The sequence below is a fragment of the Penicillium samsonianum genome (genome assembly GCF_028829775.1).
Source record: "Penicillium samsonianum strain IBT 33392 chromosome Unknown utg000009l_segment0_segment0, whole genome shotgun sequence".
In the NCBI taxonomy this organism is placed as follows: Eukaryota; Fungi; Ascomycota; class Eurotiomycetes; order Eurotiales; family Aspergillaceae; genus Penicillium; species Penicillium samsonianum.
In genome coordinates this window covers 218,041-239,611 of record NW_026643267.1, presented here as the reverse complement: position 1 = coordinate 239,611, position 21,571 = coordinate 218,041, and the positions used below count along the sequence as shown (strand labels likewise).

Sequence of the window (21,571 nt, the reverse complement as noted above, 5' to 3'; positions counted from 1 at the left end):
GTGCGAACCTTGGAAGCTACCTAGGTACCGATGTGGGTATACCTATTGCCTTTTCGGGACGGTCCGGTGCCCCACTCTGTGGATCGGAAGGTGCTTGTAAGGTTGGATGGGATACCTATTTCAACTCAATGTTTACAAGACAATGGAGGCCTAGACTCCTTTCTTCAAACGCGGGGCAAACAATAAAGGGGATCTTTGGATTTGGGAAGAGGATGTATTACTAAGCTTTGTTTTGATTTGACTGATTCACCTGCACCCCTATCTCCTCTGCCCTGAGAGTGCACTTCACGAAGATTTTCATAATCCTCAGCTTTTACATTGCCCCTTCCATTGAGGCACCGAAGGTTTCCCCCCATGCAAGTCTGTGTTCATCCTCGCGGGTTTGAAAAAAAAAAAAAAAAACGCCATCCCTGGCCTCCTGGATCTGTTGGATTGAGCCTCAGTTCCGATCATCACGATCAGCGACAGTTTGCAAGCTTTTACAGTATTGATCCATCTTTTCAAGTGTGATCTTCTTTGGTTCAGTGTTGCCGATTTCTTCGATGATGAATTGCACCTTCGGAATCTCCTTTTCCAGCTGGTGAAGCACTTGACAGAGTGCATGGAACGGGTGCGGTGCGATCTTGAATCTAGCAAGTACGTGGTACTGCCTCTGGTATTCAGCGATGTATTCTTTTGCAGTGTTGAAGTCAGATCGACGCATCTTGTCGAACTTCTTGGTTTCGTTCAGGGCGTTTTCCGCTGTGTTGCTACCCTGTACTATGGTCATGATTTCGTCGAATATTGTGTCGGCGTATCTAGGAATGTAAACCAAGTTTTGAATGCGTTCTTGGATTGTATCGTCCACCTGGAGGTACAACCAACTGGCCACTGTGCGGGACCAGTACCTCCAACGCTCATATTTCGGGTGTCCTTCGGTTGGACGAGGAATGTTGCTATCGATGATATGTTCCAGACGTAGGGGGGCGAGGGCGAATTTGATCAGGATTGTCCACCCACGGGGGTTTTTAGAGTCATGTTCGAGAGCTCTGACCTTCTGTATCATGGCAGAAGCAATGTCAGGCAGATTTTGTCCCTGGTTGTTCGTCGCATCTTGGGCGCTATCCTGGGTATTCGTGTTGTTGTTGCTACTCGCCGAGTTCGACAGGTTGTTGATGCCGCTAGAAGCTGGCAAAAACTGGGATTTATTTGTGGGGTTTTCATCCTCAGACTCGGTATCGGGGTCAACCATGGTGAGATTGATGATCGATCGAGTCGGTTTAGATTGATGAGGCATTGGAGTGGTAGATCAGTTCTGTGAGGTATCGCCGGGAAGTGGGTCCAGGAGAAGCGTCGAGGAGGAGATTGCTAGTGGTCCAGGTAGCAGAAAAAGGCGCTCATAACCTGTTAGGAACGAGATACAATGCAGATCCTAGGGAGAAACAATGTACTCGATTCCTATGGAAGCAAAGGGACAAAGAGGAGAAGGAGAGAAGGAGAGAGAGCAGGGTCTACCTACTATCTATCTGGCAAACGGGATCTGTCTCCATATGATGCCTGAGGAATCAGACTCCCAACGGATATGCCTGGGACAAGTTTGGAGCTAGCCCGTTTGCTAGCTCTATTGCTGCTTTGACATTGAAGTCCACAGTCCCATCAAAGTTGACTTGTGAGACCGGGACCAGAATGCTAGAGAGAGAAGATGATGTAGCTAATCAATATTCGTATTGATCGATCTTTATGTATAGAAGGTGAAACTGCTCTGCATATATAAGTTAAAATAGAGGATGATCTAATATACAAACCAGAAATAAAGAGAAATAAAGCAAACATTGAATGCATGAATGCTCGCAAAGAAACCTTTTACAAGGGCAACATGGCAATCAAGACCAACTCCATGAAGCTCCGAATGGCACCTAATCAAGGACATTTCTCAAACTTTTGCCCATGAGACGGACGTGGATGTGACCTGTGGAGGTTGGGACAAGCAAACTGACACCCTAGCTGTATATACTTGTAGGCGAATTGAATGAAACTACTGTCGAAGATACAATTGATTTTCCCATTTTAAATGATATAGGGGTGTATTATGGCCTTTCTTGTCCATATATCATATTGGTAAGCTACCACATCTTTTGTAGTAAAGATTGTATAAATCCCCATGCACTGGAGAATAGACATGTCTTTATAAAACATATTTCAACAATATCCCCCGGGTATAATGACTTCGCTACCAAATTGAAGGCAAATCTCCATTTGAAAGCCGGGAGAGCCTTTCGTCATTGAATTGGAAACATTCTGGAAGCCCCGTCTCATCCCAGGTCTTGCCTAGTACAAGCTGGGCGACAGCCGGAGCGCATGTAAATATCCTGGCCATACCTGTTGCTAATCAGCACCTCATTTTGTTAAATGTAGTCGAGCAAAAGAAAAACTCACCATGACCATTGAATCCGGCACAAATATACTGCCCAGGAAGGGACTCAATCGCCCCGACAAACGGAACAGAGTCCGTAGTCATGGCAATTATTCCAGTCCAAGCATGATCCAGACCCTCACCGTGCATGGCAGCCTGGGACGAATAAGCAGGAAATATCTCACCAAAGGTCCGCAGAGCGTCCTGGGAAATCTCTTCATTATACCGGGAATCGTCAGTGCTGAATCGACTAGCCGTTGTCTCAGGACTTAATGTTGGGTTTGTTCGCGATACACCTAACACCAATGTACCATCTCCCTTACGTTGGATCAGGGAGTAGAAGTGGAGGAGGCTGAAGCGGAGCGAGAAAGTACTCTCCAGAGCCTTTTGTCCCGAGAAAGCGGGAACAGGTACGAGGGAGTGAGCCTGTGCACGGTTTGGTCGAATGTAAGCCTCCAACTGCGGCAGTAATAAGGCCGCATGGGCATTCGTGCAATGAATAATTTTCTCTGCTTCTATTATTCCCCGGAGCGTGTGTACCTTCCAGGTTTCCGGGGTTGCGCCACTCGGTTCAATTTCAGTGGCGGGACAAAACGTGAAGAGCTTTGCACCCTTGGATATCACTTCCTGAAGCAGAAATTGTGCAAGCTTTGCCGGGTGGCTTGATCCTGCTGGCCATTCATATGCTGCTATAGCCCCTGGGACTCTAGTCTTTTGCTTGGCCTGGTCTCCTTCGTAGAACGTGATGTGCGAAGTATCGCCGCCTGCTTTTTTGAACGCTTCCAGGCTCTCTGCCTCGTAAGCAGCAAATTCTGGGGTCATGCAAACATCAAACGTCGTTGTCAAGTTGAAGTCGCATTCCACATTATGTTCTTTGACAAATGCGTCGACTCTTTCTAGGACAAGTCGCTCATCCTGGATGATCTTTAATGCTTGTTGCTCTCCATGCACTTTCGCATATGCACTGAAACCCCTGAATGCATCTATTTTCAAATTAGAAACGCTCGGCATAACCCCAACGGAAGTCTCACAGACCTGGTCGCACATGTCCGGCATTTCGTGAGCTCGCGCCACTTGCCGCTTCTCGTGCCTCGAGAATCACGATATCTTCAGCTTTGGCCCCTCCTTCGATCAGCTTGAAGGCCGTCAAACCGCCAGAAATACCGGATCCCACAATGACATACTTTGAGTACGATGGAACGGTTGTATCGATGTTCGCATGCAAATTTGGATATGCCCGAGTTGTTCGTTGCCAGTAACTCAAACAAGGGGTGGGATTTGGCAGGCTTCTGCTTGTCTCAATATTTGAAATTAACATTTCGGAGAATTTGCAATTAGTCAAGGTCTCCGCAAATCCTCATGAGTATATATAACTTGGAGAGAGATAGGGTCTCGTATTCACTATTCACCGTTGTCGGCGCAGGGATGCGGGGAAGCCTCCTATCGCGGACTTCGGCCCTCAAATCCTTCAAGCAGAAAGGATTTTCCCATTTCCCCCCTCCAATCCTTCTAACTGATAGGATTCTTCCCGAGGTTGACTTATCTTCAGATCCACTCGTTACGCCAAGTGGAGTTGATTAAACACCAAAATGCCCCCAGGGCTGGTATCTTGTATATCACTCGGGCATTCCTCCGATGTTACCCCAATGGAGGAATACAACCATTGGTGCTTTGATTGCTTATCACGAGTGCACCTTGCAGAAACATCCATGTCGGATCTAAAAGCCGAAGTCTACCCCAGACACATTATTTGACCTATCTGTGAGGGGTCACAGGGGCCCTATCACGGCTCGGGCCTGCATGAGCCTGTATATGAATGGTCGAGGTCGCTAGAATATTGGCTTTTTCTCTCCTCCCTGTCACACCACTATAATCATGGTGTCCTTCAAAATGTTTCGTCGAAATGCGTCAACAAACGTCGATGTCCGATCTCCGGAGGAGAAGGCTTTGGTCCGACGCCTTGACATGTTCCTGATGACTTTCGGCTGTCTTTCACAGGGTGCGTTGGGCTCCAGACCCCCTCACAGCTTGAGACTAGCAAAACTGACTTCTGTCAGTTATCAAATATCTCGATCAACAGAATATTAACAATGCCTACGTATCTGGCATGAAGGAGGATTTGAATTTGCTCGGAAATGAGCTTAATCTGTGAGTTGTCCAAACGCTTTATGTGTCGCAGAGTTGGTGATAGCTGATACTATCTAGATTTACAACATATTTTAACGCCGCCTACTGTGTAATGCTAATTCCCTCCCAAATCATCCTCACCTACGTACGCCCAAGTTATTGGCTCCCGGGCTTGGAGATTGCATGGGGTGTTCTGACCGGATTGATCGCGATGACAACGAACGCAAAACAAGTCTACGTTCTCCGTGTCTTCCTCGGTCTATGCGAAAGTAGCGCTTGGCCAGGAATGATGACATTATTCAGTATGTCATTCGAAAGCCCTTCCCTTGACCCACTGAATTAACCGACCCTCCAGTGTACTGGTATACCCCAACGGAACTCGCCAAGCGAATGGGATTCTACCACTCCTGCCAAGCAGTCGGCCAAATGCTCTCGGGCGCGATGCAAGCCGCAATCACCGACACTCTCGACGGACACAGTGGACTAGCAGGATGGCGCTGGCTATTCGTGGTCAACGCCATTATCACGGTAATCTGGGGATTCGCAGGTTTCGTCATGCTCCCCGATCTACCAAACCGACCTAACCCGCGCGCGTTCTGGTTCAAGAAAGTTCACGGCGAGCTTTCGCTAGAACGCCTCGCGCGCAACGGCCGCGCCGAGCCAAAGAAGATGACTTGGGCCGGCGTGAAGCGCACGTTCTCGGGATGGGTTGTTTACTTCATTGCGATTCTGTATATCGCAACGGTTCTGGGAACATACGGATATGTTTATTTCGGGCTGTTCCTGAAGTCGCTCAAGAACCCAGATGGGAGCGCGAGATGGACTGTTACGCAGGTCAACGCTATCCCCATTGGAGGATCTGCGATCAACGTTGTGTTTGTGTGGATCTGGGCTCTGTTATCTGATTACTTTGAGACACGTTGGACACTCATCGTTCTTCAAGCGGTTATCGGGATCGTCCCGTGTATCATCATGAGCATTTGGACTACACACCCGGTGTCGGTGGATTTAACTGCTGCTTATGCATCATACTTCATCTCGTATATTTGTCTTGGCACGGCGCCGTTGATCTTCGCCTGGCTCTCTGATCTTATCCCGCAGGATCCAGAGGCGCGATCTCTTGTTGTCGGCGTTGCTGTTGCTGGGTACTATGCCATTTCTTCGTGGTCACAGGTTCTCGTCTGGCCTGCGAGTCAAGCACCGTTTTATAAATATGGGTGGCAGTCTGCCTTGGCCTTGTTGGTTCTTGTGATTATTATGACGAGCATTTTGAGATTTGTGGATGTGCGGTACCTCCTACCAAAGCGCGAGGAATTCCGCGCTGTGTTGGAAGAAGATATTATTGCGAGTAAAGGGGCTGGTCCGTCAGTGTCTGCAGATCAGATCGAAGGCCAGCATCGGAAAGATGGAAGCTCGAAGGTGTCTGCCACATCAAATGTGCATGAAGTTTAGTCATCGGAGCATTAATCGAGCTTATGTTTATGTCGATTTGCTTTCCTCTCTTGGTGATATTGCACTCTAGTCTAGCCTTTTGATTTACTCTCGATACCCAGTGAACTGTCCTTATAAGATTAAATTCTTTTTACTCATCAAGCAAATTCAGTGGATGTCCATTCGCAGTAACTAAGAAATAGCCGTATTATATCCACAATAAATACATGGCCCGAAGGCACATGTCAGGCTCAGAAGAGTAAAAGTTATATCCCCGTCCTTATCATCTCCCATTGACAGTGTCCTATATCCTACTTTGAGTTACCAGTGGAGATCACTCAGTAGTAGAGAGGGTTCTCGGGGTCAGTGAGATCGAAGATCACACTAGAGTGAGGCTTAGCACCACCACGATTGGCGAACTCCTTCGGGAAGTCAATGGAGCGGTTGAAAGAAAGGCTGCCATCCTCATTGAGGTCGATGTAGAGCGCCTTGAAGTCAGCCGGGGTGTTGATGATACCAATGTCGCCAGTCTGGACGAAGTAGTCGGTGACGACCAAGTGCTTCTGGTCAGGTGTGACCTTGATATAGTGAGGTCCGACGGTAGGCTGATCCTCATCGGGGTCATCCAGGCGCTTGATGTTGTTGAGGTCGCTGATGTCTAGCGCGGCAATGTGGTTGGCCGTGGTAAGGGTGGCGTAGAAGTATTTACCGTCTTGGCTGATATCGGAGCTGTGGGTGATGTTGTTAGCAATGATGTTCTTTGTGGAGTAAATAGCAGATAACCACTTACTAGATAGCAATGGTGTCACGGGCCTTGGGACCAAGATCGTAGAGTTCCTCAACCACACCCTGGTTGCCATGGGCGTCCTTGCGCAGAGGGTAAATCACCCAAAGCTGACCCAGGTGCACGGCAGTGGCGATAGCAGCGGATTCTGGGTGTCCGGGAATGAACTTGACATCTTGGATACCACCACCCTGATTGAGTTAGAAGATGCATGATGATTAAATCTCAGGAGTTGGCTTACATTAGGAATGGTAAGAGTGCTGAGGATCTTTCTAGAGTCCAAATCCCAGAGACGCAGTGTATCGGCATGGCGGACTCCGAGACTGGGCTTCAAGATAGTAATCGGCTCGACGAAGTCCGAAGTCAGAATGAGCTTCTTCTCCCAATCGATACTAAGTCCGTGAGGAGAGAACTGCTGCTCAAGAATGTTGAGGGTGCCCTCCACATCCTCGGGCCATTCGTGGATGATGTTGAAATCGGCATCAGTCTCAACGAGACGACCGGGCGAAGTACCAACGGCCGAGCCCATGTAGGTGATGAAAAATCCACCATCTGGCTTTGCCCGGACCTCATCCGCAATGGATGCAAGGATACCGCGGTTACTCTTCAAGAACTTGGGGCGGTAAGGGTTGGAGGTATCGAAGTAGAAGCCAGTATCCTAATGAGGGATTAGATCTGCTGTGAAGTCTTATTGAGAGAAATATACATACTTGAGTCTTCAAGAGAGACAGCAATCCACCACCCCAGATGGTCTTTCCATCCAGCGATGGTCCCAGGTGGTGGGGGTCATTGCCGCTGCTGGGCACATCTGTGACCCACAAAAGGGTTCCAAAAGTGTCCTAAAATCGAGTCAGCAAATAGATTCCAGCCAGTCTGTATTGAGCTTAGGTTTGGCCTACATCATCCAAACTGTAGGTAGCAAGGAAGTCTACCCATTATAATTAGTATCATCTCTCGACAATCCACCATTCGTAGATCCATACCTTTATGGAACTTGTCTGCCGAGCCAGTCCAGAAATAACCAATTTTCTTTGGCTTGATGTCACTCGACTCAAATGGAGGACTCTCAAGTGGAGGAGTAGGGACTTGCAAAATAGGCAAAGGAGGAGCGTTGGTCGTCAAAGGCTCGGTCACTCCAGGAATGCTGGGAATGAGAGGAGGCAAAGAAAGACACTCCCCGAGGGCAACCAGAGACGCAATGGAAGCAATAGAGTACTTCATCTTGTTGTTGAGAAAGAATGAGCAGGATTGCGTTGGTATGATGAGCATATTTGCGAGAATTCTCGAGAGCTTATATACCCCAGTGCGCCTTCATCTCGTCCCAAATGAGGCATCGTCTTGCTATTCCCCTGAACTATCTCGACAACGAGAACACAGATCACGCAAGCAATACGCATTTTGGGTTCGTGTGATATTCCAAATTCCGTGAGGAGAGGCTGATCTGCGAAATGGCGAATTTCATCCCTCAACACCGACATGAGAATTCAGACGATCCCCGACATGGGATCTGATGTTGGACCAGCTATCCCCGTATACAGGCGTTGTGTGTAAAGTCAAATCATGGAGATTTTTCCTAATCTTGAGGAGATGTCGTGATTGAAGTTAATCCAAAGCCTCGAGAGAGGGACTACAAGTTCGTGAAATCAATAGTTCGAACCCAAAACGTGCCTCTATCAAGAACCGGTCTATACCAGCACTCAGTCTCGCCCTGGCTATCAGCGCCACTGATATGTTGTGGACGAACGGGTCGTGGAAGTAGGGCTAAGGGAGCCCATAATTTCCGGAATAGGAAAGGTCCAAGAACCGCCTTCAGAGATCGCTATATCACACATACAACAACTCAACACCGAAACAAGGCACGGTTTTAAGTTCCAGAGGTCAAAGCAAAGGTGAAGTTCTGATTTCGAGTGAACTAGCAACAAAGAGGTCAAAGTAGAGGAATGATCCGCGCATGCCAAGAAATGTGGGATCTATGTACTAATCGAAGGTACCGATGAGGTGATCCAGGGTTGAACTTCAATTTCCACTTTTTTAAATCCCGAGACAACAATCTACCGAGAATCCCTGTCAGGTCCCTGGATCGACATTGTCAATTTCCCCACAGAGACGATGAGCACGGGGGAGCCTGCACCGATTTCGACATGATGCCAAGAATGTTGTTAGAACCTTCACCATGCTTAGCCTTGTCCTAGTACCTTTCGACCCAATGTCGATTCAGATTGGGTTCTTTTATGGGGTCTTCCGCAATAGGCGAGATGGATAGATCTTCCTGAATTGCATCATCTCTTGGGACTCTGTTTATACTTTTGCTCATTCGGTGTGTTCTGGTCAATTTCATTGGGATCAACATCACAAAGCCACGAAATTAGGGAGCAACATATTGAAACTAGCTAAATTCCTGAGGTCTATTCCCCTCGGGATTTGGAGGGGGTGGTTTTGTCAAGAAATGTCATATATAGCTGGGATGAAGCACCCAAGTCCAAATCCCATTCTTGCACACATTCTTTTCCTTCATTCAAAATGAAGTCCCACAGCCTCGCGCTCTTTGGATTATTTGTTTCCTCTGCCTTTGCAGTGCCTCGGACTAAAAGGCAGGATGCTGGCAATGACCAGCCGATTAGCGGTGGCAAAGGAGCCCCAATTTTAGGTAAGCCTAACAAAATCCCGAGGTCTTGGAAGCTTCCAAGGCTAGAAGATCTCTCCATTGGTACCAGTCGACGTGATTCATGCTTACCACTCGCTGTAAATAGGTGGAACAAACAAAGCTCTCGACCTTCAAAACCCAGACCAGTTCCGCACTGCCAGTACCGATAACGGCTTTGTGCCCAACGTCAAGTGGAGTTTCTCTGAGTCTCAGACTAGACTGTTCCCTGGCGGCTGGTCTCGGGAGCAAGTCATTCAGGACTTGCCTCAGAGTCATGATATTGCAGGTGCCCAGCAACATCTGAAGAAGGGCGCTATTCGCGAACTGCACTGGCACCGCACGGTTAGTGGCCGCAACTATACACTGTTTTCGGCACATCACTTACTTTAGCACATAGGCCGAGTGGGGATTTGTCTACAATGGCTCCCTCCTGCTGTCCGGTGTCGATGAAAACGGTGGCTTCACTACCGAGGTTCTCGAAACTGGTGATATATGGTATTTCCCCAAGGGTGTAGCGCATAATGTCCAGGGCCTGGACGATGAGAACGAGTACCTCCTCGCTTTCGATGATGGTGACTTTGAGAAGATCGGGTATGTTCCATCGTGGCCTTCATAAAATCAATATACTAACTAAGAAGAACTACCTTCATGGTCGATGACTGGATTGCCCACACTCCCAGAGATATTCTCGCCAAGAACTTTGGTGTTGACCCCAAGGTCTTTGACTCCGTTCCGTCAAAGTTCCCTTACATTCTCAACGGCACTGTCAGCAAAGATCTCGACAAGGCTCCTGAGGGTACGCTGAGAGGTGATGATTCCTACGTCTACCACACCTACAAACACCCCTCGGAGCCTGTCCCTGGTCACGGTGGAACGTTCCGCAAGATAGATTCGACCAATTTCCCCATCTCAAAGACTCTTGCCGCTGCTATTGTGGAACTGGAGCCTAAGGGTCTTCGTGAGCTCCACTGGCATCCCAATGTAAGTTTAAAAACAAGTGCTTGAGGAGGAGAAACCCATGTTAACCACAGTATAGGCTGAGGAATGGCTCTACTTCCACCAGGGTCACGCTCGTGCCACTGTGTTTATTGGTGACTCCAAGGCCCGCACTTTTGACTTCCAGGCGGGTGACACCGCTGTTTTCCCCGACAACAGTGGTAAGTGTACTTCTTCTAAGGCCGAGACAGGATGCTAAATCTTATTGAAAGGACACTATATCGAGAACAACTCCGAAACAGAGAAACTCGTTTGGATCGAGCTCTACAAGAGCGACCGCGTCGCTGATATCTCCCTGGCTCAGTGGCTGGCTTTGACTCCTGCTGATACTGTTGCCAACGTCTTGAAGGTCGATATTGAAGTGGTCAAGCAGATCAAGAAGCAGAAGCAAATTCTTGTTCAGGGCAAGAAATAATTTGGCATCTTCATATTGTCGTGTCTGTGACCTGATCTGGCAGGATTTCTGTCCTTGGGCTACATACGCTGGGTTATATACTTACATGTACTTTTCTTTCTATATTTATCGGATTTCAATCCTAATTTTTGGCAATACATGAGACCTACCAAGGGAGCTAGCTAGTCCTCATCAATAATTGCAATCTAGAAAATATCCTTGATCATCTTTAAGAATTAGACGTGCTGAGACTAATATCCAAACACACCAAACTCCTTGAAATCGTCGATAAATATACCAACAGTACGTATTTTATATTGTTCCCTCTTTGTCCACAAATCTGAGGAAATATATCATCCGCCGAGTAGACTGTCCCTTTTAATTACCTTGCCCTTCTATTCACCCATGGTCATAGTCACTAAATCCTTTTATTGGCCCATGTAACACCTCTCCTCGAGCCGAGGACCCCTAATCTCGGACCCGGTGACCTCGAAACCTCGGAAGAGCTATAATATAACTCCGATACTCCACTGCTTCAGTAGAATCTATATATATTGTAGTGGGGAGCGCTGTCATAGACGCGGGTGATGTCTGTCTGCGAACCAGACAAAACCAGGGCAGGTTCTTGAATAGCGGAAGGTAGGAGAAGGAAGCCAAGGGGTAGTTGGTAGGAGAAAGGTTGGTTATTCTTCTAATCTCTTGCTTCTAGCACTTAAATACACGTATTCAGCGTAGCTCACACCGCCATTTCTCACAAGCCCCCTCTACCATATATATATGGTGTCGCTCGGGGTTCCTAGGACGTAGCCTTAGAGCTGGGTAGCAGTAAAAGAAGTTCTTCGTTTCTTCGTTTCCTTGCCCCGTTCTCAGAGTCTGTCTGCTCTACTGATATCCACTTGGCTTTGTTGGCGCTGTTGATTCGAGCAAAAAGCGTGGTAATAAATGCTCTTAAAGAAGATATTGTGGAACTTTTGGAACTGCCTCACTATCGACGGCGTAGTATTCCAGTACTCCCAGATAACCACCATTTAGTCAACAATTCAAAGAGCCCTGGAGTGATCTTTTCCAGATCAAACACCTGCTTCGACTGACGTAGTCTTGTCCAGCCCAAATTCCCGAGGTAGATCATCTAGCAGATTATACATCTCTGGGTCCCTGTTTTAAAGCCTTACGCTTCGAACCTGGAGCTGGTTTCTCACTCATTTCATCATTCTTTCTACCCTCTAAAAGCAACCGTGCGGAGCTTTCCAAGAAATGCATAATCCTTCAATCGTAGCTCCTATAATATCATTAGAGAACATTCACTTCTTTTCTGGGTTTGAAATATCCCTACTTCGTGTGACAGATTTGAGAATTTTGGGGAAAGGGCTATACTGAAGTATCGATTCATCATACGACTCGAAACTGTCGGGTCTTTTTCTTCCAAGAAAAAATGTCTATCAAGTATTCAATTTGTGTTAGCTAGCTACTCCAAAGCACAGAGGTGTTATTCAAAGGTCTAAATAAGTGAGCTCTTGTACTGCTAAAGATTCGAGGAAGGAAGAAACTACTAACTAAAAAAGAAAATCAAGGGAAAAGAAAGCAGATAGAACGCAAAAGCAATGACAATGAAGGTTCCCTGATATCAAGAAAAAGAGCAAAGAACGACCTGTTCGGACCTACCGGAAGGGACTATTGCTGGGTTGAGTGACGGGCACAGTGCTCTTAACTTGGCCTTGAGAGTTGCGGGAAGTTGAGGATGAGAAAGGGCTTGGCTGACTTGAGGGATTGTTTGAATTGCCAGATGAAGCCGCACCAGACATGAAAGAACCTGAGTTGGGAGTTGTAGCTGAACCGAATGGCGATGATCCAAATGGATTATAAGTAGCTCCTCCTTGGAACAAGGAGCCGGAGCTAGCGCCAGAGCCAAAGCCAGAACCAGAACCAGAACCAGAGCCGGGGCCGGAGCCAAATAGGCTACCACCCTTGGAATTAAGGCCCTGCGCTCTACCGGTCACGGGTTGTGAGTCTTGCGAATTACCAAAAAGCCCCATGTTCCCGGTACTCGTGTGCGTGGTGGACCCTGTCATAGGGGATTGAGTTCTCAGCGGTCCTGGTCCAAAGGTGTTAAGGCCCGAGCCAGTACGGGCAGCTTGAGAAGCCTGCACTGAGCTTGGCGCACTGGGAATGGTGGTTTTGCGGGCTAGTTTCTATTAGCTCATGTTCTCTTCGGTGAAGGATAATGACTTACTCGGAGTAGTCTGACTGATTGGGTTGAAAACAGCGGGTTGTGTGGTAACCTTTCGGATATTGAATTTGCTCAATGTGCGCGAACCAGCTTGTAGCTTCTCCAATTCCCGGGTTAGGCGATCTCGCTCATCCGCGATAGAGGAAGGCTCGGTGGCAATTTCTTGAACCTGTTTGTCTTCCATGTTGTTGACTGTCTGGCTAGTAAGAATACTACTCAGAGGACCAAGCAAACAATTTTCAATTCCAAGCGTGGCAACATTATCAATGAAAGTGATGATAGCAGTCTGTTGTTATTAGCACTCTGTCAATTTGGTGTATGACCGATCGATGAGTTAAGATGCGAACTCACATCATAATATGCTTGCATCTGATCGACAATATCTGCTGCTGCGAACTGATTGCTGGTCGATTCTAGCTGACTATTGGCTTGGCGAAGCCGCTCAATAGTAACGGACTCATCTCGAGAATGAGATCCTGTTAGCAAGGCCTGTTCCAGTCTGTCGACTTGGCGATCACTCCTGGCTTTCTGGATTTTTGCGAGGAAGATTTTGCCTAAAGGCAATGGATGTCCACGTTTATTGTATGCGGTAAGCTCATCTAACTTTGCTAGTAGATGATCTTTCATTTTCTCCAGCTCGGGATCAAGAACATTACCCAGCAAGAGATTGTAGGTGTGGTCATTGGCGAGATATTGCAAGAGGACGCTGATAAAATCTCTGACAGCATCCAAAGACTTTGTCAAGTGCTCTCGAGCAATTTCTTCCCATGGCTTGGATTGCTCTCGGAATAGCTTTCCCACCAAGAGTTGATTCGCACTTCCTGGAAGCTCAAGTCCTCGATTTTGACGTGCTTGTATGCTGACCTCATTTTCGATATCGGATCTGGTCCTGTAGTTCGGTATTCTGATATCCGTGTAGGGGTTTCCAAACACGGGTGGAATTCTTTCACCAATGAACTCGCCAATGAATTCAGCGCACCCAATAGTTTCCATGGCATCGGCAAAATGTTCATTTAGTTCACGAATAATGGCACGAAGACGCCGAAGATCTGGGCCTAGACGCCTTGTCTCATTGTCTAAGCCCCCAAAGAAATCATCTTTGTACATGCCATTTAACGCTTCAGCGGTGATACGCTCGAAATTGCTGCTGATGTTGAGTAGGAATCCCTTCTGTTGCTGGAGAGTGCCTCGAGACGGGCCCAATCTGGTCAGTCTGGATTGTCGATCGAGGATGTTTTTATTGATATCAGCGATGAGACCCGGGAGATTGCGTTGAATATGCTTTAGCAGAATAGTGCTCAGTCGGCGACGAAAATTTTCGATTCCCATATTCTCTGCCGGAATAGAGCCCCAATTTCCTTTAGCGAAGAATTCCTTCTCTTGCCTATCTCTTTCATCGTCCGATACATTGCGATTTTCAAAGGATCTATTTTGTAAAGCATGCCACCCAAGCTTTAACGGAACTTTCTCGTTCTTAAGGATCTGCAGCCAAGACGCTTCTTCATCTGAATGAGCTTCAACTCTGTCAGGCTGTGTGATGATTCCGATAGTGCGCTCGCGTGATCCATCGAACTCCTCTGCCATATTCAACACTGTTTGATTGTGGTAGTCGTTCTTTGCCGAAACTACAGCCAGAATGATGCTACGCTTGTTTTCCATGTAGCGTTTGGTGATATCATGAACAATCCCGATCCCCTGCTCATCCTGGGATGAGCTGTGGGAGGTGTAGAGGCCAGGCAGATCGACGAGTGTCAATTCCGGCTTGTCGGGTCCCGATATTTCGACTTTAAGAATGTCGTCACTGAATCCATCACCGGTGATCCCCATGCATTCTTTGGCTTTCTTAATCAGAGACTCTAACTGACTACCGTCGGTTACCTCGGCCGGTGCAAATGCTTCGATCGTCTGACGATCTCCTTTGCTCTTCCGAGATGACCCAGGCTCGATGGACACCTTGAACCGGGGTGCTGGATGGCGGCGCAGAATAACCTCTGTCGGGAATCGAGTGCAGGCACTGCTCTTCATTGGGAAACGCACACGAGAAACGGCCTCAAGAACAGAGCTTTTACCGCTGGATTGGTTTCCACAGACGATAAGCTGCGGCAATCCGACAAGTCCGCCGACTCCGATTTTGCGAAGATCGTCAATCTTGTCAAGAAGAGGACCTTGCTCCGTCTGCAGTTGACGGAGGGCGGTATCTACCTCGGTAGAGCCAGACATGGTGATATCTTTGTGAGACAACTTTATAATTTCAGATAATTTCCGCTTGAAAGCGAGCAGAAAGCAGAGAATGGGATTGTCTTTCGAAACCCCTGAACTTGGGGGCCGCTTCCACTTCTTGCGGCGCAGTCACTTTGCATCGCTTCAAATGCATCTAGTATGTTTAGCTCATTGAATCCCTGTTCGGCCCACTTTGGCTACTAATCATGTTGCAGCCAGAGAGATTGGATGTAACAAAAGTCCGAAAAACAAACCCACTCAATAATCTAGGATCAGGCTAGTTCAAAAAGAAAAAAAAAAAAAAGCAAACCCCAGCTGCAATGCAGAGTAGAAACATCGAGGTTGTCGGCAAGATAAGACAAAGTCAACACCTTTCCCGCAACGAGGAAACCTTGGAAGTTCTGATGAGGCTCTATCTCATTATATCATGACGTACTACAACAAGACGAATAAATCCCAAATAGGCTAGAGACAATAAAAGATGCCAAAATGCCAGAATTGATTTGATATCCAACTCCGGTAATGCGCTGATGCTGTGCAAACACGAAAGACCAAACGTAGCTAATTCCAACTCAGACGAACAAAACTCCATACACGCCGCCAACAATGCTCAAATCACACGCGCTCCTCGCGTGATTGAAAAAGAAAATCTCAATAGAAGAATAACAAAGAATATAGCCTAATTTTTGATCGCCTTCCTCCGCAATACACCAAGGTGCTCCAGTCTGGCCCATGCTTTGTTCATGTCGGAGGACTCGTCGCCCAGGGAGGGCCGAAGGTCTAGTCCGTCGAGGGTGTGGAGGGAGCCACTCGTGCCAGCGTAGAGCAAGAGCTCTAGCACTCTCCGGCGTAGACGTGTGGCTTGATCGAGGTGTCTTAAGTACTTCACATCCGCTTGTGGGTCGGCGAGCGGAAGTGTGTATGGGTCGTCAACTTCGATGTCTCTGTCTGTCTTCGATTCATCGCCCATGGTGGCGCGGTGAGAGATCTGGTCATCGTTCCCGAGCTCAGCTAGAGCATCAGAAAGATCCCGGTGGGTTCCTTGGTGCCGGACGACTGCTTGTTCTTGAGGCTTCAATTTCTTGCGATCGGCATTGCCACTCCCAGTTACTGCTGGAGGGTAAAAGCCAATAGTCAACGGGTTCCCACGGAGATCAAGCTTGCGTAAGGAACATGCAGTTCCTTTTCCGGTTTTTCCTAGTCGACTGAGGATTTGACAGACTCTTCTCATCCTTGAGAGACGGTTGCCGACAATCATCAGTCTGGCAAGACAATTCATTCCAACCAGTGGCTCAACATCATCAACCGAGTTGAAATTCAAGTTCAGGACCTTGAGATTCGGGAAGCTCAAAGCAAAATCACTCGGGAGACTTTTCAATGTGCACGCAGCTAGATCAAGAAGTTGAAGTTGTAGTAGCGGGGCAGAAGGGCAGACACTTTGAGGGGAAAGCTTGTTCGAGGACAAAAAGACTTTGCGAACATCCTTGACAAGTCCCAAATCAATATTCAGCCTGTGATCAATGTCCTTTTCTTTGGACGGTGTCTGCTCTCGGAGAGACAGTACCTCGAGATTGTGACAATTCTCAAGGCCAATAACGGTAGAAAGGTGGTTTTGGTCGAGGTAGAGAAGGCTCACAGACGGGAAAGCTCGTGCATCTAAAGCCTCCAATTTGTTTTCAGAGAGTTTCAGGGCGCGGAGACTGATAAGGGAAGCAGTGGAGTCAAAACGGCTGATTTGGTTGGCGCTCACATCGAGAGTGGCAAGTGACGGAAGCCATTCGACATTGCGAACAGATGTCAGACAGTTGTGGCTCAAGTCAAGATCACGAAGACGTGTCAACTCGGACCCTTCAAAATCCACTGCAGTGATAGAGTTGTTGCTCAGCTTCAGGCTTAGCAAGCCATTCAGATCAAGAATCCCGTCAATGTTGCGGATCTGATTGTCATTGGCCTTCAATTCCCTGAGATGAATCAAGCTCGCGAAGCCATCCAGCGTCTCAATATCGTTTCCTGAAACATCCAAATACTGCAAATTGATCATGTGACTCCAGGGAGTCAGGTTAGAGAGGCAGTTTCTAGGAATCTTGAGGGTTCTCAGGGTTGAGGGAATGCCACTCAATTGACCAATGTCGTTATCAGAAACATCCAACTCCTCTAGTCGGGGACAGAATTCGTTCAGCTTGTGAAGCGTAATCAATCCCTTCTGGCGCAAGACAAGGCGGCGCACGTGTTCCCAATAAGGCTCATATGGTTCCACGTCAGTAATATGCTTGATCAAATCTTCAGTTGCCAATGCGAACGTCCCATGCACTTGTCGCAAAGAGGAGGGGTTTGTGCGTTGAGCCACATAGCTCATTTCAAGCTTCAGGGGTTTATCGCCTTGGTTGACAGTAAAGTCCGCAAGTGGGCTGAGGTGGAAGCTATAGCTCGTGTCCGGCCCGGCGCTCTGGAGAGGTATCAAAGAATGCTCTCCATCGGTTCTGGCGGGCGTTTCTTGAACATGAAGTGAGTCATTCCTGCGGATGAGGCTTTGGTCATCAACAGTCTCCTCGTTCCTCTCCTCAATCCTCGAGATAGGACGTCGAATGAACGGCTGTCCACCGACTGAAGTTTGACGCCCCGTGGGAGGAGCGGATGACCGTATTGAGCCATTTTCGTGGTCCGCTGGGGCTGGATCCTCGTCTGGCACAATTCCGTGGTAGGTGTGATTCGCGTTCGGGTCGGACTGGACGTTATCAGGCTCACCGCGAGAAGAGGGGCGTGAAACAAGGGGCGATGAGAGATTCACTGTTGCGACACGTGCTTGTTTTCCTAGAGATCGTGGGGTCTTCGAAGACAACGGCTCCTCGCGCTGGGCTTCAAGTTTTCCTTGCTCGGAGATTTTCCTTTCTGCGTCCTCGTCCGTGCCCCATGATGTAGCTCTTGTCCCAGTGTTAGGAACACTGGAGGTGAAGCGAGTCAGTCTTGATTGAACCGAGCTTGCACCGAGGGATGGTTCTCCGTCCCTCGTGTGTGGTCGAACATCAGGTTTTTTGGGGGATGTGTTCGCAGCCAAAGGACTGCGGGCCTTAGGTTGTTCCTGGTCAATTGGGGCGTCGCTCTTGGTGGGAGAACTGAGGCCATGGACTCGCATCATCTCCTGGAGCTCATCTACACTGAGATCCGGAATATCTCTGAATGGATCATCAGCCTCATCGGCAGGTTCGGATATTGGTGCCTGTGGTTCTTCCACCTCATCTTTCACCCATTGATTCTTCGAACGGTCATACTTGAAGCCATTGACCTCATTTGGGATCAGGTGGGCTACAAGGTCAGACGCCAGCATGCCCTTGACTTGGGAGCTTTGCGAAGAACCCGTGGGCACGGAGGTGACACTGAAGCCAGACATTTGTGTGTTGATAGTCATCAGATCCTGGGCGATATTTTCCGCCGTGTCATCAGTCATGCCACTAGTTTTTCGTTTCCTCGGGCCTTGAATTCGGATATTCTGTGAGTTTGATTCACCGAGCTCGGTTGGGCCCTCGTCCTGGCCATGACGAGCATGCAGGGACATCTCGCGGTCATTCGGATCATCTTGCTCCTGGTATTTTTTCAGGTGACTCAAGATCAGTGGATTCAACTCCTTCACCTCTCTCAACTTGCGAAGATCCGTTCCGTCACGGCTCGGAGGGCGAGAAAACGCTTCCCGGGTGGATTCGTCGTCGTCGCTGAAGTCGTCGCCTTCACTGTCCACGTCAGACTCATGTACGCTTGTCAATCCAGCCGCGCCTCGTCCTTTGGATCTGATGAGATCCATGATCTTGGTGGCCTCGTTTAAATAATCCTGAGTGGTGATAGATCCTTTTCGTGAGGTGTCGCTGGTCCCAGTAATCTTCACTAGTGGAACGTCACCGTCAAGGGAAAATGAATCCGAATAATCGTTATTGTCGAAATTGGATTCTGAGAAATCTCTGTGCGGTGCAACATGGCTTTCCCCGTCTGTTCGTATTTGGCTTGGTGTGGGTGTTCGAGGTCGTTGCCTCGATTGAGAAAGGCCAGGCGGAGCAAGATAGTCACTATTTTCGAGTTGTACACCATGTTGCATAAGACTTCGTTGCAACAGCGACATGCTGTCACCGTACTTCTGAGGCGAACCGCCATTGGTACTGTGATAGGGATCGGCGCTGTTGTTTCTCATAATTGTTCGGCGCCGTTTGGGGGTGGGGTCCATGCCGGGGGCCCGGGGTACTCGCTTGACATCAGGGGCCATATTTTCCTTGTTGTTCGGACGAGTCCCGTGCCGCACATCATCAAAGAAATCCTGGCGCATCCAGGCAGATGGTTTCCTGGTGAATCCCGAACTCGCTGATCTAGTGTAATGATACAACCCTTGCTGTGAGGGGCCACGGAGATATTGTTGCCGGGTTGACGATCGCTTGCGTGAAGATGGACGGGACCCAAACCCTCCGGCCTCATCGTACACCAGTTTGTGCTCGTAAGGGCTGGTGTCTGAGAAATCAAATTTGTCCAACTCGCCACCCCCAAATTGGCTAATCCGATGTACAGCATTGCGAGATCCAAGACGTTCGTTTCGCCTAGGAGAGATCTCCTGCAATGGTTCATGTCTCGCATTTAAAAAGCTGCGGTTTTCGCCTTTTCTTCGCGCTTCTTCTGAGGGCGAAGGGGGGCTCCTCTCCTTCTGATGTGTCGCTGAAATTGTCTTCAAACTGGCTCATACGTCGGAGAAGTCTGTTATTAGTGAATGTGTCATGGTCACCGAATAGCTTCAATGGACTTCCTGATGACGGCATCTTGGCCTCATTTTCTGCTCCAGCCGTGGATGGCCGAACATGAGACGAGGAAGGACGCGGTAGACCAGGTGACGCGGTCTTGTGAGGGGGGTTGAACAAGGGGGAACTTCGGATTTTAGAGTTGGCGAGGGTTGTGGGGGACAAACGATGGGAAGGAAAGGGCGAAGGGGAGAATCGCCGAGGGAAGGAGCGATTTCCTCGCCGACTATTGAAGTCCACCGTCCCCATAGACAGATCCTGGGGTAGAGAATGACTTGTCACGTCCAGCAAACTGTCATCTAGTGGAGACCCATCCGCATGAGGTTCACTTTGGTTGTAGAAAAGGAAGCTATCGCTTGCGGGGGAGTCCGGACGACTATCATTTTTGATCGACAGGCCTTCCAACTTGTTGGTGACCTGCTTCAGCGCAGACTTGATGACTTCTGAAGTCCCATTGCCATCGACAGTGTTGTTCCGGGAGAAGGTTATGGGTGTGATTCCCTCGTTGCGCAGATCCTCCAGCCCACTAGCTGTCCGTAGCTGTGTGTTCCCCGGTTGTGAGAACCCTTCCTGGTCCCAATCCACGCCCAGGTCCCCAATATTCTCCCAAGGAGCGCGATTGACAGTTCCTTCCGGCGATCGGTCACCATTGTCCCTTCCATCCTCGTTGATGACGCGTTCGAGATCATCGTCGCGACTGTTGTGCTCCTCTCTATCCTGTCGCGAAGGTGTATCGGTGAAATCCCACAGATGGTCGTCCTGCTTCGTAAACGGGGTAGAGGCTGGTTGCGCCGTTGCAGCACCAGGTGTGGGCGGCTTGAACACGCTTTCTAGTCCCATCGGCGCGAACAGGTCCCGTTGCTCGCCAGCGGCGATTTCCCCGCGCACTAGTCGCCTGCGCCATTCTGGTGTACCCTCTTTTGTATCCTTGCCCTTCGATTTGATCTGAACCGTACCGTCGAATTCGGATTGTGTGGAGGCCTTGGAGACGTTCGACACCGATCGTAGAGGGGAGCGCGTATCCATTGAGGGCTGCCTGCGAGCCGCACCCGGGGTGGGCTTGGGGCTGACCTTGGGGCTTTTGGAGTAGGTCTTTGGGTTGGTCTTGGGGGTACTGGATTTCAAACTACCCGGGGCAGGCGATCGAGGTTTGCGTGTTTTGGGTGTTCGTGGAGTTTTCGGAGTCGGAGGTTCTCTTCTATGGAAATGACATGGTCGGGTAACCTTATCCTTTTTGTTGCTTCCCGGCGATTGTTGTTCTAAGGAACGCCGCGCAGGCACAGGAATGCGACTGGGGGTTCCCTGCTGACTGGTTTTAGGCGACTCTGGTAGAACAGGTAGAACGGGTACTGGACTGCTGGGCGAAGCTGGAGATGGCCAGTCATCAGAGAGACTGTCAAGCCATGGTTGGTTGCTCATTTTCAACCTTTGTTATGATGCCGGTACGCGTTCCGGATCAAAACAAAACCAAGTTCACATCAACATCAACATGAAAAGGCATAGATCGGAGCTAATAAAAGATAATAAGAAGAACGGTGGGTAGAAGAGTGCGGAGATGCGGTGTCCAGCGTATCTCCACTTAACCTG

General features: G+C 48.7%; 7 protein-coding genes across 7 annotated transcripts; 2 read left to right on the top strand and 5 right to left on the bottom strand.

Annotated features, from left to right (window-relative positions):
* Positions 1 to 439: 439 nt before the first annotated feature.
* Positions 440 to 1,231, bottom strand: N7471_013159 (uncharacterized protein; the record flags this gene model as incomplete). The annotated part of the gene is made up of 1 exon (XM_057285878.1): positions 440 to 1,231. One exon carries the CDS (start codon positions 1,229 to 1,231, stop codon positions 440 to 442), a length of 792 nt encoding a protein of 263 aa, XP_057129203.1.
* A 978-nt stretch (positions 1,232 to 2,209) lies between these two features.
* On the bottom strand, positions 2,210 to 3,710 carry N7471_013158 (NAD(P)/FAD-dependent oxidoreductase; the record flags this gene model as incomplete). The annotated part of the gene is made up of 3 exons (XM_057285877.1): positions 2,210 to 2,358; positions 2,416 to 3,375; positions 3,428 to 3,710. The coding sequence occupies 3 exons, from the start codon at positions 3,708 to 3,710 to the stop codon at positions 2,210 to 2,212; spliced, it is 1,392 nt and encodes a 463-aa protein (XP_057129202.1).
* A 489-nt stretch (positions 3,711 to 4,199) lies between these two features.
* N7471_013157 (uncharacterized protein) lies at positions 4,200 to 5,971 on the top strand (the record flags this gene model as incomplete). Its single annotated transcript, XM_057285876.1, has 4 exons — positions 4,200 to 4,391; positions 4,450 to 4,540; positions 4,598 to 4,821; positions 4,875 to 5,971. The coding sequence occupies exons 1-4, from the start codon at positions 4,268 to 4,270 to the stop codon at positions 5,969 to 5,971; spliced, it is 1,536 nt and encodes a 511-aa protein (XP_057129201.1). The 5' UTR covers positions 4,200 to 4,267.
* A 317-nt stretch (positions 5,972 to 6,288) lies between these two features.
* On the bottom strand, positions 6,289 to 8,003 carry N7471_013156 (YncE family protein; the record flags this gene model as incomplete). Its single annotated transcript, XM_057285875.1, has 6 exons — positions 6,289 to 6,679; positions 6,741 to 6,925; positions 6,976 to 7,392; positions 7,445 to 7,573; positions 7,634 to 7,662; positions 7,718 to 8,003. 6 exons carry the CDS (start codon positions 8,001 to 8,003, stop codon positions 6,289 to 6,291), a joined length of 1,437 nt encoding a protein of 478 aa, XP_057129200.1.
* A 1,251-nt stretch (positions 8,004 to 9,254) lies between these two features.
* On the top strand, positions 9,255 to 10,789 carry N7471_013155 (uncharacterized protein; the record flags this gene model as incomplete). The annotated part of the gene is made up of 6 exons (XM_057285874.1): positions 9,255 to 9,381; positions 9,485 to 9,720; positions 9,776 to 9,969; positions 10,017 to 10,359; positions 10,415 to 10,535; positions 10,587 to 10,789. The coding sequence occupies 6 exons, from the start codon at positions 9,255 to 9,257 to the stop codon at positions 10,787 to 10,789; spliced, it is 1,224 nt and encodes a 407-aa protein (XP_057129199.1).
* A 1,637-nt stretch (positions 10,790 to 12,426) lies between these two features.
* Positions 12,427 to 15,215, bottom strand: N7471_013154 (uncharacterized protein; the record flags this gene model as incomplete). The annotated part of the gene is made up of 3 exons (XM_057285873.1): positions 12,427 to 12,950; positions 12,999 to 13,281; positions 13,347 to 15,215. 3 exons carry the CDS (start codon positions 15,213 to 15,215, stop codon positions 12,427 to 12,429), a joined length of 2,676 nt encoding a protein of 891 aa, XP_057129198.1.
* A 679-nt stretch (positions 15,216 to 15,894) lies between these two features.
* Positions 15,895 to 21,403, bottom strand: N7471_013153 (uncharacterized protein; the record flags this gene model as incomplete). Its single annotated transcript, XM_057285872.1, has 2 exons — positions 15,895 to 19,904; positions 19,933 to 21,403. 2 exons carry the CDS (start codon positions 21,401 to 21,403, stop codon positions 15,895 to 15,897), a joined length of 5,481 nt encoding a protein of 1,826 aa, XP_057129197.1.
* Positions 21,404 to 21,571: the final 168 nt, after the last annotated feature.